This window comes from Dama dama, chromosome 6 (assembly GCF_033118175.1).
Source record: "Dama dama isolate Ldn47 chromosome 6, ASM3311817v1, whole genome shotgun sequence".
Taxonomy (NCBI): Eukaryota; Metazoa; Chordata; class Mammalia; order Artiodactyla; family Cervidae; genus Dama; species Dama dama.
The window spans coordinates 3,575,973-3,589,534 of record NC_083686.1 but is presented as its reverse complement, the minus strand read 5'-3'; the positions used below and the strand labels follow the sequence as shown (position 1 = coordinate 3,589,534).

At 54.2% G+C, this 13,562-nt stretch overlaps 1 protein-coding gene across 5 annotated transcripts in view; it reads right to left on the bottom strand.

Moving 5' to 3' along the window:
* Positions 1-13,562, bottom strand: part of AFAP1 (actin filament associated protein 1) — a 150,187-nt gene that overhangs the window by 9,939 nt on the left and 126,686 nt on the right. For 4 of the 5 annotated variants that reach the window (XM_061145434.1, XM_061145433.1, XM_061145436.1 and 1 more), the window contains exons 12-14: positions 10,037-10,154; positions 4,677-4,791; positions 255-419 (exon numbers count right to left, since the gene is read on the bottom strand). In XM_061145434.1, coding sequence (XP_061001417.1) covers positions 255-419; positions 4,677-4,791; positions 10,037-10,154 — 398 coding nt within the window. Of the gene's footprint in view, positions 1-254; positions 420-4,676; positions 4,792-6,773; positions 7,041-10,036; positions 10,155-13,562 lie in introns of all 5 variants that reach the window. The other variant, XM_061145437.1, reaches the window with a different exon arrangement.

The window sequence follows — 13,562 nt, the reverse complement described above, 5'->3', positions numbered from 1 at the left end:
TCCGTCACAGCCAGGGACCAGAGATCCGGAGCCCTGGGGCTCATGCTCCCGACCACCTGGCCGTCAGCACCCAAGGCTGGGACAGCTCCCGGCACCCACCCCGGCCCCAGAGGGGGGGCCTCCTCCTGCCAGGTCCTTACTCCACACCGAGGCCCCCGCCAAACTGCGAGAAGCACTGCGTGGAAGCACGCGAGCCGGTGAGGCTCAGCCCCTGAGCAGAGGCCCTGGCCCCGCAGGAGGGGGCCCCCGCGTACCGCTGTTCACTTCAATGGCCGCCCTCAGCCCCTTCCTCTCCTTGCGCAGCTGGGCCAGCCTGTCTCGCAGGCCCTCCCGCCTCTTCAGCAGCTCCTCCTCTTTGGCCTGCAGCCGCTTGGCGTCTGCTTCCACCCGGTTCTTGCCATATTTGTACTGGTCAGCATCTTTCAAAAAAGAAAGCATCAGTAGGAAATTAAGTTTAACCAAGCAGATGACGGGCTAATTCATAAAGCTTGTTTAATCCGCCAACTCCATAATATAAACTCAAATCGAGTTACTTTGCTAATCCAACAAGGAAAAAGAACAGGACAGGTTTGAACCAAGCAGAAAAGTGACTGGTTCTGATGATTTGATATTCTTTGAAATGAATTTCAAAGATGAAAACAGAATGTTTAGTTCAATGCAGTCACTCAGTCGTATCCAACCCTTTGCAACTCCAGGGATGGTATGAAAAGGCAAAAAAAAAAAAACAGAATATTAGGAAATTTCTTTAACTCCTCCCATTGAGGCAGGATGCCATGTATACTCTTCAGTAAGGTCAAGAGTGAATAAAACGTTCTGCAATCCGAGAAGAGGGGTCTATCAGCGCCAGGAATAATCTCGATGCGTGCAGTCCTCTTGCCATCATGTCTGACCCTTACAACGGCGCTGTGGACTCTCCTGCTGACTCTGACGACAGCTATGGCCCCTCCACGGGTGGCGGGGTGGCCCCTGGTGTGCACAGAGCTCGCAGCAGGACCCTGAGGAGTCCGGGGACACGTGAGAGAGTAGAGGGGCACCCAGGGCCGCGTCTGGAGCCCCACTGCCTGGGCGGGGGGCCCAGCGTGCCTCCCGCGCTGTGTGGCCTCCACCAAGGCTCCGTGTTGCTCTGTGCCTCGGTGTCCTCACCTGCGCAGCGGGGGGAATGAGAGTGGGCAGTTCACACGGTGGATGTTTATAGTCGCCCCGTCGTGTCTGACTCTGCGACCCCATGGACTGGAGCCCGCCAGGCTCCTTGGGTCCATGGGAATCTCCAGGCAAGAATACTGGGGTGGGTTGCCATTTCCTCCTCCAGGGGATCTGCCTGACCCAGGGCTGGAATCGGAGTCTCCTATGTCTGTTGCCTTGTGAGGTGGATTCTTTACCGCTGAACCACCAGGGACTCCCTCACAGGGCTGTTGTGAGGGTTAAATTAACACTCACCAGAACTCTGAGCAAGCACAGAATAAGCACTAGGTAAATGCTCATTAAACATAGAGCATGGATAAATGAACAAAGAGGCAACTAGCCTTAAGGACAAGTGAGAGGTTTGGCCAACATCACACCACTAGCTAACATCGCACTAAACCCTGAGCCTCTGCCCTTATCCTCTAATTGTGCTGGCCTTTCCAGGATAATCAGGGCTCACAATTTTGTGAGAAGACTTGAGAGTCCCTTGGACAGCAAGGAGATCAAACCAGTCAATCCTAAAGGAACTCAGTTCTGAATGTTCATTGCAAGGACTGACGCTGAAGCTGACACCCCAGTACTTTGGCCACCTGATGTGAAGGGCCAACTCACTGGAAAAGACCCTGATCTTGGAAAAGATTGAAGGCAGGAGAAGAAAGGGGCGACAGAGGATGAGATGGTTGGATGGCATCACCAACTCGATGGACATGAGTTTCAGCAACCTCCAGGAGATGGTGAAGCCTGGTGTGCTGCAGTCCATGGGGTCACAGAGTTGAACATGGCTGAGTGATGGAACAACAATTCTGTAGCTCCTATGGTCTCCCGATGCCCCTGAAGCTAACTGCAAGGCCTTCTGCACCCCCCCTTGGGAGCTCACGTCCCATGAGACACCACAGTGGTTTATTTGCATGTCTGACACTGTTACCAGATTGGAAATGACTTCTGGGGAGAAGCCGTGGTGGGGTGAGGGGGTCATGGTCAATAATGAAGGCAGCGGACCAGGGAAGAGGCCATGACTGTGGGCCAGCAATTAATCGCCTGGAGCCTCAGCGTCACCCCCCAGAAAGCAGAAGTGCTAAATCCCACCTTGTGGGCTGAAAAAACACAGCCGATGCCTGTGCTGAGACCCGTCCCTCTGATGGGACCACGTGACGCCGGGGCCGTGTGGACACTCCCTGGCAGCTCTCATCCCAGTCAGCGATAACGCAGCCCCTGGAGCCCTGTCCACCCTCCCAGCCAACGGCGAGCCCTTTCCAGCCACTTCTAGCACCTCTCCTAAACCCAGGATTCATCAGTTCTTGCAAGGCAAACCATGGTGACTGCATGAAACTGCATTTGCAGAAGCAGGTATACGACCATCAATCTTCCCCTCACTAACCCACCAACGCCCCCCGCCCCCCCACCCGGCAAAGAATGCTATTAAAAGGACCACAGCATGAGAATGACCAAATCAACAACCTGAAATGCAAGGGACTCCCCTGGAGGTCCAGTGGTTAAGGCGGTTTCACCTTCCAATGTAGGGGGGCCCTTCAATTCCTGGTTGGGGAGCAAAGATCTCACGTATCTCAGGGTCAGAAAACCACAACATAAAACAGAAGCGATATTGTAAGAAACTCAATATAGACTTTAAAATGGCCCACATCAAACAGAAAAATCTTTAAAAGGCTTGAAAGAAAAGCACTGCTCTCGGGGGCGTGGATACTGCGTGTTCTACAAATAGAGCGCAGTCCAAACTCGGCCCGCTTGTTTCCAGTCTAAACTGTTTCCTGACAAAGTTGTGTACAGTCGCCTACGGCCTCCCGCATCATTTGGTCCCCGTGAAATGAACGCCATCCGGGATGCCATGCAACAGGCTGAACACGGCAAAAACACAGACTGCAATTTCTCTTTTTTCATCACTGCATGTCACCAAAGGTAGCAAGGATTCCCTACCGAAGGCCTCATGATATAAGGAGAGCAATCGTCTAGGAAACACAACAGGAGCAGGTGCTGAGAGACGATGGAGGCAGGCTTCCTGTGGCCCAGGCCCCGCAGCACAGGGGACTGCAGACACGGTCCTCTGCCCCCCGCCTGCCCCTGCCCAGGTGCACCCAGGGGACTGTAAGCACCCCCGACTGCACGCGGGAAACAAGGTCTGCCCGAGAGATGAGGTCAGAAAGAGCACGTTAAACAAGTGATGACGATGAGGCCCAACGGGGGAGTGAGACCGTGTCTGAGGAGAAGGGCAGAGCCAGGCAGCTGACGTCAGGAGGCCCATGCTTCCCCAGGGCGGGCGCCGCGAGCCCCCGAGACGACAGCGGCCTGTGCGCACCCGAGGCCACGGACCAAGCCCCGTCTCACCTGCCGCGTGCTCCCGGACTCTGAAATCAAGCCGCCGGCACTCAGCGTGGTCGGCAGCCAGGCGCCCAGTCACCTGGGGTTGGGGCTATGCCAATCCCAGCTCAGAACGTGTCAGCTCTGAGGTGGTCCCAGGTGGTCGCGTCAGACGGAGCTCCTAACTCCCACCTTCCTCCCTGGGAAAGTTCCCCGACAGGCCCACACTCAGCGAGGACCTCCCGGGCCTGCTGAGAGCCTGCACTGGGGCCCATCTGGAGCACCTGCCTGCCTGCAGGACCCTCGGGGACAGCACCCCTGGGCGCCCGCTGCCTGGTCTTCCAGCTGCAGCCCCTGCCTGACTGACTAGATGAAGAGCGATCCAACACAGCTGGGGCTGAAGCAGATACAAAGACACGCACTGACCGAGCCCCTGGAGGCACGCGTCTGTGGGTCATGAAGGATGCTGGGCGCAGGCGGGCTCCTCGGCTCAGCCTGGCCCCTGCCGGGTCTGCAGCCCGGAAACCCGGTCCGCGCAGGGTTCGGGGAGACCTCGGGGAGCCTCACCAACTCCCTGAGCCTGCGTCTCCCCTCGCACAGCGGGGCGGGGTGGGGGCCGGGGGGTGACGCGGCAGGAGAGAGCACGGCGGGGTGGGGGGCGCAGGACTCCTTACAGACCCGGAGAGGCTCCCGCACTCTGAGGGACATGCGATGCCCCAACTGTTAGGGCCAGAGGCCCCGGCTGACCCCGTCTGCGCCTCCCATACACAGAGGCTGAGTTCAGACAGCCTATGCGACTCAACCCAAGTGGCTGACTCGGAAGACCGGGGACACAGACGGAGGAGCCCGACCCACCGATCGGGGATCAGCACCACCCCTGAACCCAGAACCGCCTCACGGGTAAACACGCGTGAGCAAGTCTGCAGCTGAACCGGCTCTGTCTGCTTGGGTATGCTGCAACCGAAGTGCCAGGTTGACCGTCTTGGCCATTCCGCAACCCAGCACGCAAGGAAGGATCCGGGTGTGAAAGGATCTCTCTCTCCAGTTGCCCACCGCCCCCACCCCCCATCCCCCACATGGCACGCTCCACCTCCCCAGGTGGGAAGGGAGATGGCCACGCGGCCCCAGCTCTGCACACCACACCCAAAGCCAGAACACAGGAGACGGAGGGATCAACTTACTCGAAGGCGTCCGCTTCACACCTGCCGCCGAGTCAGCCTTTTTCTGCTGCCCGCTCGGAGCCTTGCCTTTGCCCATAACGCCATTGGAGGCCACGGGGGGCTTCTTACCCTTCGACTGTGGAAATAAACATGTGGGAGAATGAAAAACAAGCAGACAAACACCTCTGTTTTTGTTTTTGTTTTTGCAATCAACTGTTCAGTCTCTGACTCTTTCGAATGTAGCAGAGACAGAAAAAAAGCACAGGTATTTGGTAGACACCGGCCTGGCTTCCCAACACTGGACGGCTGTGAACTTCCCAGAGTGTCTGAGAAGGTTCTAGCACCGAGGTTCGGAGCCAACAGGGAACCCTAGGATGTCCTCAGTTGGGAGTGCGCCGAAGTTACCTATTTCTATTGGGAGGTGGCACAGACTGTGGGTTTCTGAGAGCACTGGGCCGAGGTTACCGACAGTCTGGGTGTCCAAGGATAGACAGCTTTTACTGCGGTGGGATGGTCTTCGGGGAAGTAGCAGACCATGTGCACTGAAGTCTTCAGCTCCCAGGGCTTTATACTGACATCCTAATTGGGTGAAGAACTACCGTTTGATTTGCTCATGGGGTCTCAGGAAGGAAGCAGAAGCAGCTAGATACAGGAACAGTATGAACTGCATTTTAACTCACTACAGGATTTCAGAATAATTCAGCTCATCCCTACTTCTTTGATGGCTGCAAGCCAACCCAGGCTGCATTTTGCACAAGTGATGTGTGTGCACCTTGGCTGGGTCATGAATCCAGCTAGACAGCCCAGGCTCCTCCATACACACGTTTCTTACTGCTGGGAGCCTGGGTTTGTAGTGGGTCGGGGTGGGGGTCTTCAAATTCCCACTCCATCATTTAGGAGTGACTTTCACGTCACTTTCACTCATCAAAAAACTTTCTATGTAAGTACTTATGTTTAAAGATACACTGGTCTGGGTCCTCAGACTCATTGAATCACCATCTCCAGCTGTTTTTAGAAATAAAACACAAAAATCTTCCTACGTGACTTTGAGAAAAAGAGCAGGTTTGGAAGAACCACTATAAACTATCACACTCTGAAATTCTAGGATCTTACTTGGCATTCATCATTTCCTCAAGATTACCCCAAAAACTGGAGGGAAAAGAAAATAATTTAAAATGTGGTCCTGTGCTTTATGTTTGTAGAGTATTCTTCCAGGTACCGCTTAGATCTTAGTTTAAATGCGTGCAAACACAAAATTAATATTTACACTGAAACGTCACGGTGTGCCACAAAGAAGAGGTGTGGGATGGACAATCACTCAATATCAAGATTACTGGCCATTCAGTGATAATCCAAGAGCTGTATTATCCACTCCATCTTAGGGAGTCTACTCCTACACTCATGATGGGAGAATACTGTAATCCTTGGACTAATCCTGCTTAAAGGTCTGGAAGCAATGGCCAGTGGAGCCCACCCTTCCTCAGGTACATGCAATAAAAACACAGGAAAGGAACTCACAGCTCAGAGGTCTTCTGAAAACTTACCGCCCCATGCTCTTTAACACTTTGCCTTTAATCACCATAACTCACAAAATTCACTGGGGACCATCACAAGGATGGAGAGAGAGGTGGGCAGAGGCAGAAGACAAACAGAACGCAACCCTGGGCCAGTAGTTGTTGATTAGTCAGTAAGCTGTATCCGACTCTTTGTGACCCCATGGACTGTAGCCCGCCAGGCTCCTCTGTCCATGGGATTCTCCAGGCAAGAATACTTGGAGTGGGTTGCCATTTCCTTCTCCAGAGGATCTTCCCGACCCAGGGATTGAACCCAGGTCTCCTGCATTGCGGGCAGATTCTTGACCTCTGAGTCACCAGGGCAGCCCCCTGAACTAGCCGGGCTGGTATGTAACACGGTTACGCTCTGCGTTTCTTGTAACCCGTCCCTGGGTGGCCGGGCGCCGAGTGCATTTGGAGATCGTACTCTAGTTGAGGGGAAGACTGCGCTCTACCCCTGACGGGGCTCACTGCCCGCGAGCTGGCGGACACTTTTGTCGCCGCCAGGCCCGGCAGGAGAAGCGTGACAGAGATTCTAGAAGACGACAGAACGGGGGTGCTGTACCTGTGAGCTGAGCCCGAGAGACGCCCTCCCCACAGAAGAGGTGTTAGTGACAGACGGGGAGGAGGGCAGGCCGGAGGAGGCGGGGTGTTTGTAGTGGTTACAGGACAGCCTGTCAGGAGACGGCCTAGCAGCCTTCCTGTCAGCGGGAGGGTAGCGAGCAAAGATTTTCGGAGACGGCAAGTTATCGTACAGGATGGCGTTATCATAGAGCACCTCTTCTCCCAGGCCTCGGCCGCGGGGGGCGGGAACGTCGTCGTCGGGGCCCCACTGGAACACACACAGCGCGTCGTTAGTCGGCGCCCCGGCCGCAGGAAGCAGAGCACATTGAGATGTTATTAGCAAGCACCCCAGAACACGTATGCACGCCCCACGCTGTTGTCAGTAACACACACACACACACACACACACACACACTAGGTGAACCGATTCCGAAGAGCCTTTCTACCTTTGGGGTCTTGAGATATCTTTTTTTCTTAAATTGTTCCCAGGGTCATTGTCTAATGATATTTTTGTTTTGCTTTGTTTTATCTGTTAAAGTTGGGGGGGGGAACCCGACATGTCTTTAAAGAACCAGATTTTGGAAGTCCTCCTGACTCAGGAAGCAGAAACAACGTAATTTAAGGAAAAGGATGCTGAGCTGGGGTCCATCCAGAGATCAGGGGCCCCGGTTCTCCTGAGAAAACATGTTAACTTCTTGATCATAGACGTGTTAATACATTCTTCATCGCTTGAGCATTGCTGAGGGGGGACGTATCAATATTCACCTACACAACAGATTACCGGGGACAGGCGTTGGTTTCTGAAAAAAAATCCCCTGGTCAATAGTGAGTTTAAGAGCCCAGTGAAGCACTTTATCTTATTTCACAGTAAAACTGGTGCACGATGCAGGGAATTCTGCCAGGAGTCTTACAGAGGAGGGGAAACTAAGGCACGGGCTCAGGAGGAGCTGTATCAAGCAGAGCCGGGGTTGAGAGCCGTGCCCGTAACTACACGGCCCTCAGAGTCTGCACCGCAGGCTCCCCCGGCCAGGAGGGGCTGGGCGCAGACCACCCGCAGACCCTTCCAAGCCTGCCGTGCGGGCCTCGGGGGTGTGGGCTCTGTGGGTCACGTGACTGCCAGCATCGCCCGCGTCCCACACTTGGTTAGGCCTGAAGAAAGCACAACGGCCGAAATCACAGGCTGTTACAAGAAAGAAGTCATATCATCATAGAAAGTAGGATGCTTCAAACTATAATTGATACAATGGCATTACTTCAGTGGAAAACCTTTATACAAAGGATTAAAATAGCTACAAGCCACTTTAGAACATGGACATTAAAGTATAAATTTAAAACCCAAACTCACAACCATGGCCAGAATCTTTTAAGTTTTAAAGGTCTTTATAAATTGCTTTGCATGTTAAAAAAGAGAGAGAGAGAGAAAATATTAATTCATGTACTATACTTATTTTAGTCTATTTTTATATCCTGGCAGAGTTCCTTTCTGCCAGAATGCAATTACGGCCTTTTGTTATAAAAATAGAAAAGGCTTAAAATTTCACTGTAGGAATGTTTTTGTTCCGCTGCAGTCACTTCAGTGCGTCTATTTTCGTGTGCTGGGGACACATCTATAATCTAAAAATAACAGTACATGCAGTGGATGTGAGCGTTTCATAATGACAACCTAGCACATATTTGTCCCGGGTTATTAAGATGGTCTAGACAGGACCATCCTCTTCCTAAAATACCAAAGGATTAGGTCACATGGAAAACTTGGAAAACAAACTCCACAGCACCTGCAGGTTAAAAGTGCGTGTGCGCCTGTCAGAAGATCCTTTTCGAGATGCACTTTCATCTAGGCCTCAGGGAGAACGTGAAGGGAAAGAATTACTGAAGTTGAAACACTGCTAAAATGTCAGGGATTGTGGCTCAAAAGTATGAACTTTGTCAAGCTGAGGAGTGAAGGCTCCTCCGAAACAGAGGGCCGGGTCACGGAGCCCAGGAAGGGGAGCGACAGTATGAAGAGAGGCCTGAACTCCAAGGAAGCCCTCAACAAGCAAGGGAGTCAGAAGCCCTGCATGCGGGACGCTCCAGCTGCATCCCTCACGCCGCCCGCCCAGCGACGCACACGCAGAAATGCCTCCTCGGTGCGGAGTCTGGAGCTGGCAGCATCTCAGCTCTGGGCCAGCGGGAGCTGTGTGTGCCCTAAAAAAAGCCCGTTCCTGGGGTACCTGAACCTGCGTGGCATTAACTGGACCGATGGGACAGGGGACCCAGACGGGCATCTGTGAAGGCCTGGCTTTCTTTACACCGCTCTGCCCACCACGTACCCTGGGAGAAACCCCTCTGGGGCGGCAAGGTTCACAAGGGGGCCTTTGGGCAGTGGGAGAGGGGCAGGGCTCCGTGTTCTCAAAACAGCTGGGGCTGAGGCCAAAGGCTCAGAGGAGCAGAACGTCCCACGCGGATCAGGCACGGTTGGGTCTATGATGGCAGGGGAGGCGCCCCCAAGACTAGAAAGCGGACCCTGAGAGCCGGGCCACCTGGGAAAGGGCCCAGGGCCTGGCCTGGAACCTGCTCCTGTGGGGGCCACCATGGGCTTTCCCCGAGCTCCTGGCTCCCGCTCTGCAGAGCGGGTGGCTACGGCCACAGCGCACACCAGAGCCCCTCCAGTCCTGGAGACCCCAGCTGAAGGTGGAGTAGGGATGGGGGGCAAGAGCGCAAATGGCCAGGCCTGATGGGTGGGACAGGACTTGTGTCCCACCCACCCCAGGCCACCCCGGACTCAGGCCGGACTCCCTACTGTTGGGCTCTGCATCTGGGACAGGATCTCCAAGCCTGCCCGCACCCTGACACCCACTACCTAACACGGAGCCCCTTTCATCTCAGTCTGCACTCGAACATGGCCTTGCAGGCCAGGCCGGCAGGCCGGCTTCTCCTCCACCGACAGGAGTCCCAGCGACATGTAGTCCCAGCTACCCTGAGGACGCGGGAAGGTGTCCGGAGCTGGCGTTTTGGTCATTACCCTGCGGCAACGTCTCCCTTCTGATGGAGATTTCCGACAGTGTTTGGTTAATGGCGTTGACACGAATGACAAACTGGCTCCTGGTGCCGATGACCCTCGTGTTCACGCGTGGATTAAGGCGAACGGGGTGTCAAACACGAGAGGGGGGGGTGTGGTTTTCATCCTGCCTCTCTCGTTTAGGCCGAAAGGAGGGGAAGTCACAGGGACCCATGGGCGCCTGCCTTCCAGCACAGCCGACCCCCAGCTCTGCCCGCCACACTCACCGAGCCGCTGATGCAGGGGACATCATCATAGTGAAGGGCCGTCCCGCTGGGGTGCGCATAGCCGTTGGAGGTGCTCCCCACGTAGGGGTTAGTGGACAGAACACGCCGGTTCATGAAGCTGAAAGAGAGGAAGCGGGTTACCACCTCCGGTGGATCACCGAGCCTTCTGGGAGTGCCGACGGGTGCTTGGGCTCTGCCCGGGGCTGCGGGTGGAGAAACGTCAGGACCCGGGCAGGATCGGGTGTTCCACAGCCATCAGGGCAGACCCTCACCTGCAGGACGGGACGTCACCTGCTCCTGGGACTGCAGCACAGACAGGGGACAATCCTGCCGGGGACTCAGAGAGCGGCCCCGCACATGACTGGTGTGCCACAAACAACCCGGCGTTCTGCATTTATAGCAGGGGCTCAGCCTGCTTCTGCCAATAAAACTTCACTGGAACACCTTTATTTACCTGGACCCTTCACTGATAAACTGTCTGTACCTCCTTTTTTTCCACATGCCTTTCTCATGAGCCTGGTAATTCTGGAAGGCAGAGACCACCTGGCCTGCAAAAGCGAAGTATCTCCTCTCCGGCTCTTCTCAGGGCAAGTTCATGGACCTTGTTCTATAAGCACCTCAGAACGTCCATCCCACAGCCTTTCTTGAGCTCTGGGTGTTTGTTCCCTCCCCTCCGCCCTCCACGCCCTGAACTTCCGGGAGCCTGAGGGCGGCCGCCCCCAGCCCTTGGGAAGCAAGGCGGGCCACATCACCCACACGAGCGCTGGTGACCTGCGGGGCTCCGAGCGCCGAGCCCACTCCCCGCACCCCCACCCCTCCTGCTCTGCACCCCAGGCTCCCAGCGGCCCTCTGCCTGCAGCTCTGAGACCCCTCCTTCCCGATCACCCCAAGTAAACAGCGTCCCCTCCCCCCTCTGCTGTCCCCTGCTCCTTCCTGCCACTAATCACCCCCGACACGTGACTCAGGGACGTCCGCCTTCCCCACCGGAACCCCAGCTTCAGGAGGACACGGCCTCTGCCAGCTCCACCCGTCGTGTGCCGGGGTGACAGCCGGCCGGTAAGAGCTGCTCAACAAATACGACCCGCACGAATGGAGGAAGCAGGGAAGGAAGGAGCGTGTGAACGGTCTGCTCGTGGTCCAAGTGAAAAACCTCAAGGCCTGGGGAAGAATTACCCTAGGGATTTTCCAATTTCCCCAACTGGAAAAACTAGGATAGCCTGAAATTTAAAACCAAAAAAAAATTTTTTTTTCCAAATTTTGCTTTTTCTTGGGATCTTACATTTCTATGGTAACTAGATGAATTAAAAAAAAACAGGGCAAATGAGCAAAACTGCGGGCAGGAAGTGGGAAGGGGAGACCTGCCTCTCAGACACTTGCGACAAAGCTGCCCCGGGATTCCTGGCTCCTGAGAGAATGAGAGGAAGGGGCTGTACGGGATCCGCCCTGGGGATAAAGCTGCGCTTCCCACCCTCCTGGCCCGAGCTCGGGAAGGCGGCTCGGGTGCAGTGCTGCCCTCTGCTGGGAGAACACAGAACGCAGCGCGAGTCCCACCCGGGACACACCGCCATCTCACACACCAACTCTTCTCCTGATACAAAAACGCATGACTGCTCTGTACTTAAGATACTTGAACAGATATTTAGGAAAAGATGCCGGAGACATGGATTCAAGCCCTGGGTCAGAAAGATCCCTTGGAGAAGGAAATGGCAACCCACTCCAGTATTCTGGAAATCCCATGGACATAGGAACCTGGCAGGTTATAGTCCATGGGATCGCAAAAGAGGCGGACACGACCTGGGGACAAAATTACAACAATGTATAGGAAAAACAGAATACAAGAAAGACAGATTTCATGTGTCTTCAGACACACATTTAAGGTTTTCTGGTTTGAATACCCCATTTGGGGGTACTTTGGGGGTAGGTTTGGTGATGAGAGGCAGGCCATGGGATGACCACCCCAGCGCCACGGGTTGCCTGTGGCCCAATATGCACCAATGCCCGTGGGCACTGACGCCAGGGCTGTCCCTTGCTCTGAGACAGACGCTCTGCCTGCTCTGGGTCCCCAGGTTCCAGCCCCTGCGTGGCCCCCCAGGGCACAGATGCCAGGAGGGAGCGAGGACTGTGAGGGGGGTGGGGCAGAAGCTCACTCACTAGGAACAGACACCAGCAGGTCGCTCTGCACCACAGGACCTAATGGGAGGTCACAGACACTCAGGACGTCTTATCCCAGCTGGAAGAGATCTCGGCCACCAGCCAGGCTGCCTGTCATCTCTTGGGGAGGGACCTGGGCCCCCCGGCTAGGTCTCTGGGATCCAAGACCAAATACGAGGTCCCTCGCCTTTTGGCCAGACACTCTTCCTACAGTTGGTTCTTAGCCCCATAGAAACACAGAAATGAGATAAGAGGCCACATGCCACTTGTTAAACCCAAAGCAGAAGATACAGAAATATATGTGCATGCTCAGTCGCTTCCGTTGCGTCCAATTCTTTGTGACCCCATGGACTGTAGTCCGCCAGGCTCCTCTGTCCATGGGGATTCTGCAGGCAAGAATCCTGGAGGGGGTTGTCATGCCCTCCTCCAGGGATCTTCCTGACCCAGGGACTGAACCCGTGCCTCCTGCATTTGCAGGCAGGTTCTTTACCACTAGGGCCACCCGGGATATATACATATATGTAAAACGCACGTAACAGAACGTCGCCACCGTAACCACTTCCCAGGGCCCAGTCTGGGCACGTTCAGCTTGTGGCACAGCGCGCACCGCCACCCGTCTCCAGACGCATCCGCTCCTCACGACGACATAACACTTTCAAAGGTTCACCTGTGTTTTCAGGAACTGCAGTTTAGAGTAAGATCTCCTGGGGACTCAGATGAGAGGGTGGCTGGAGGTGACACTTCCCGCCAGTCTGTCTGCCCCCCTCTCTGTGTCCACACTAAACTACAGCTTTCATCGTCACCAGCGCTGTCACAGCTTTCTACCCAGCATGACTTGAAAGGAGTTCCAGAAGAAACTTTCAGAACACCTGCCATGTAATATATCGTATATATCGGGTCTTATTTAAAAACAGGCCATGGGAAAGCATGCTTCGACTCTTTACCGTTACTAACACTCTTAAACAGACCGCTTTTTCAAGGAGACCTGAGACTCCTATTGTTTCTTCTGGCGTCCTCGTCCCAAAATATATCATTGCCCTTCTCCTTCAGACATAATCAATGCACAGAAAATTCCCCTAATGACCTCGAAAAGATTGGCTAACTAGCTGCCAGTTACATATAGGCAGAAATTAATCTTAGATATTTATTACACTGGCAGGCTACCAGATTTTATATTTTGAACACTGTTTGCTTGTTAAATCTCTTCTGTCTTAATTGTTATAGAAGGTTTAACAGAAAACTAATAAATAAGAATAAACTTTATTGCTAAGTGACATCTCCAATAAAGATGTTAATGGTGCGGCAAAGATTCTCGTAGGTATAAACTTGTGCATATTTTTAATAAATCAATTTTCAAAATTGCAATCTATGTTCC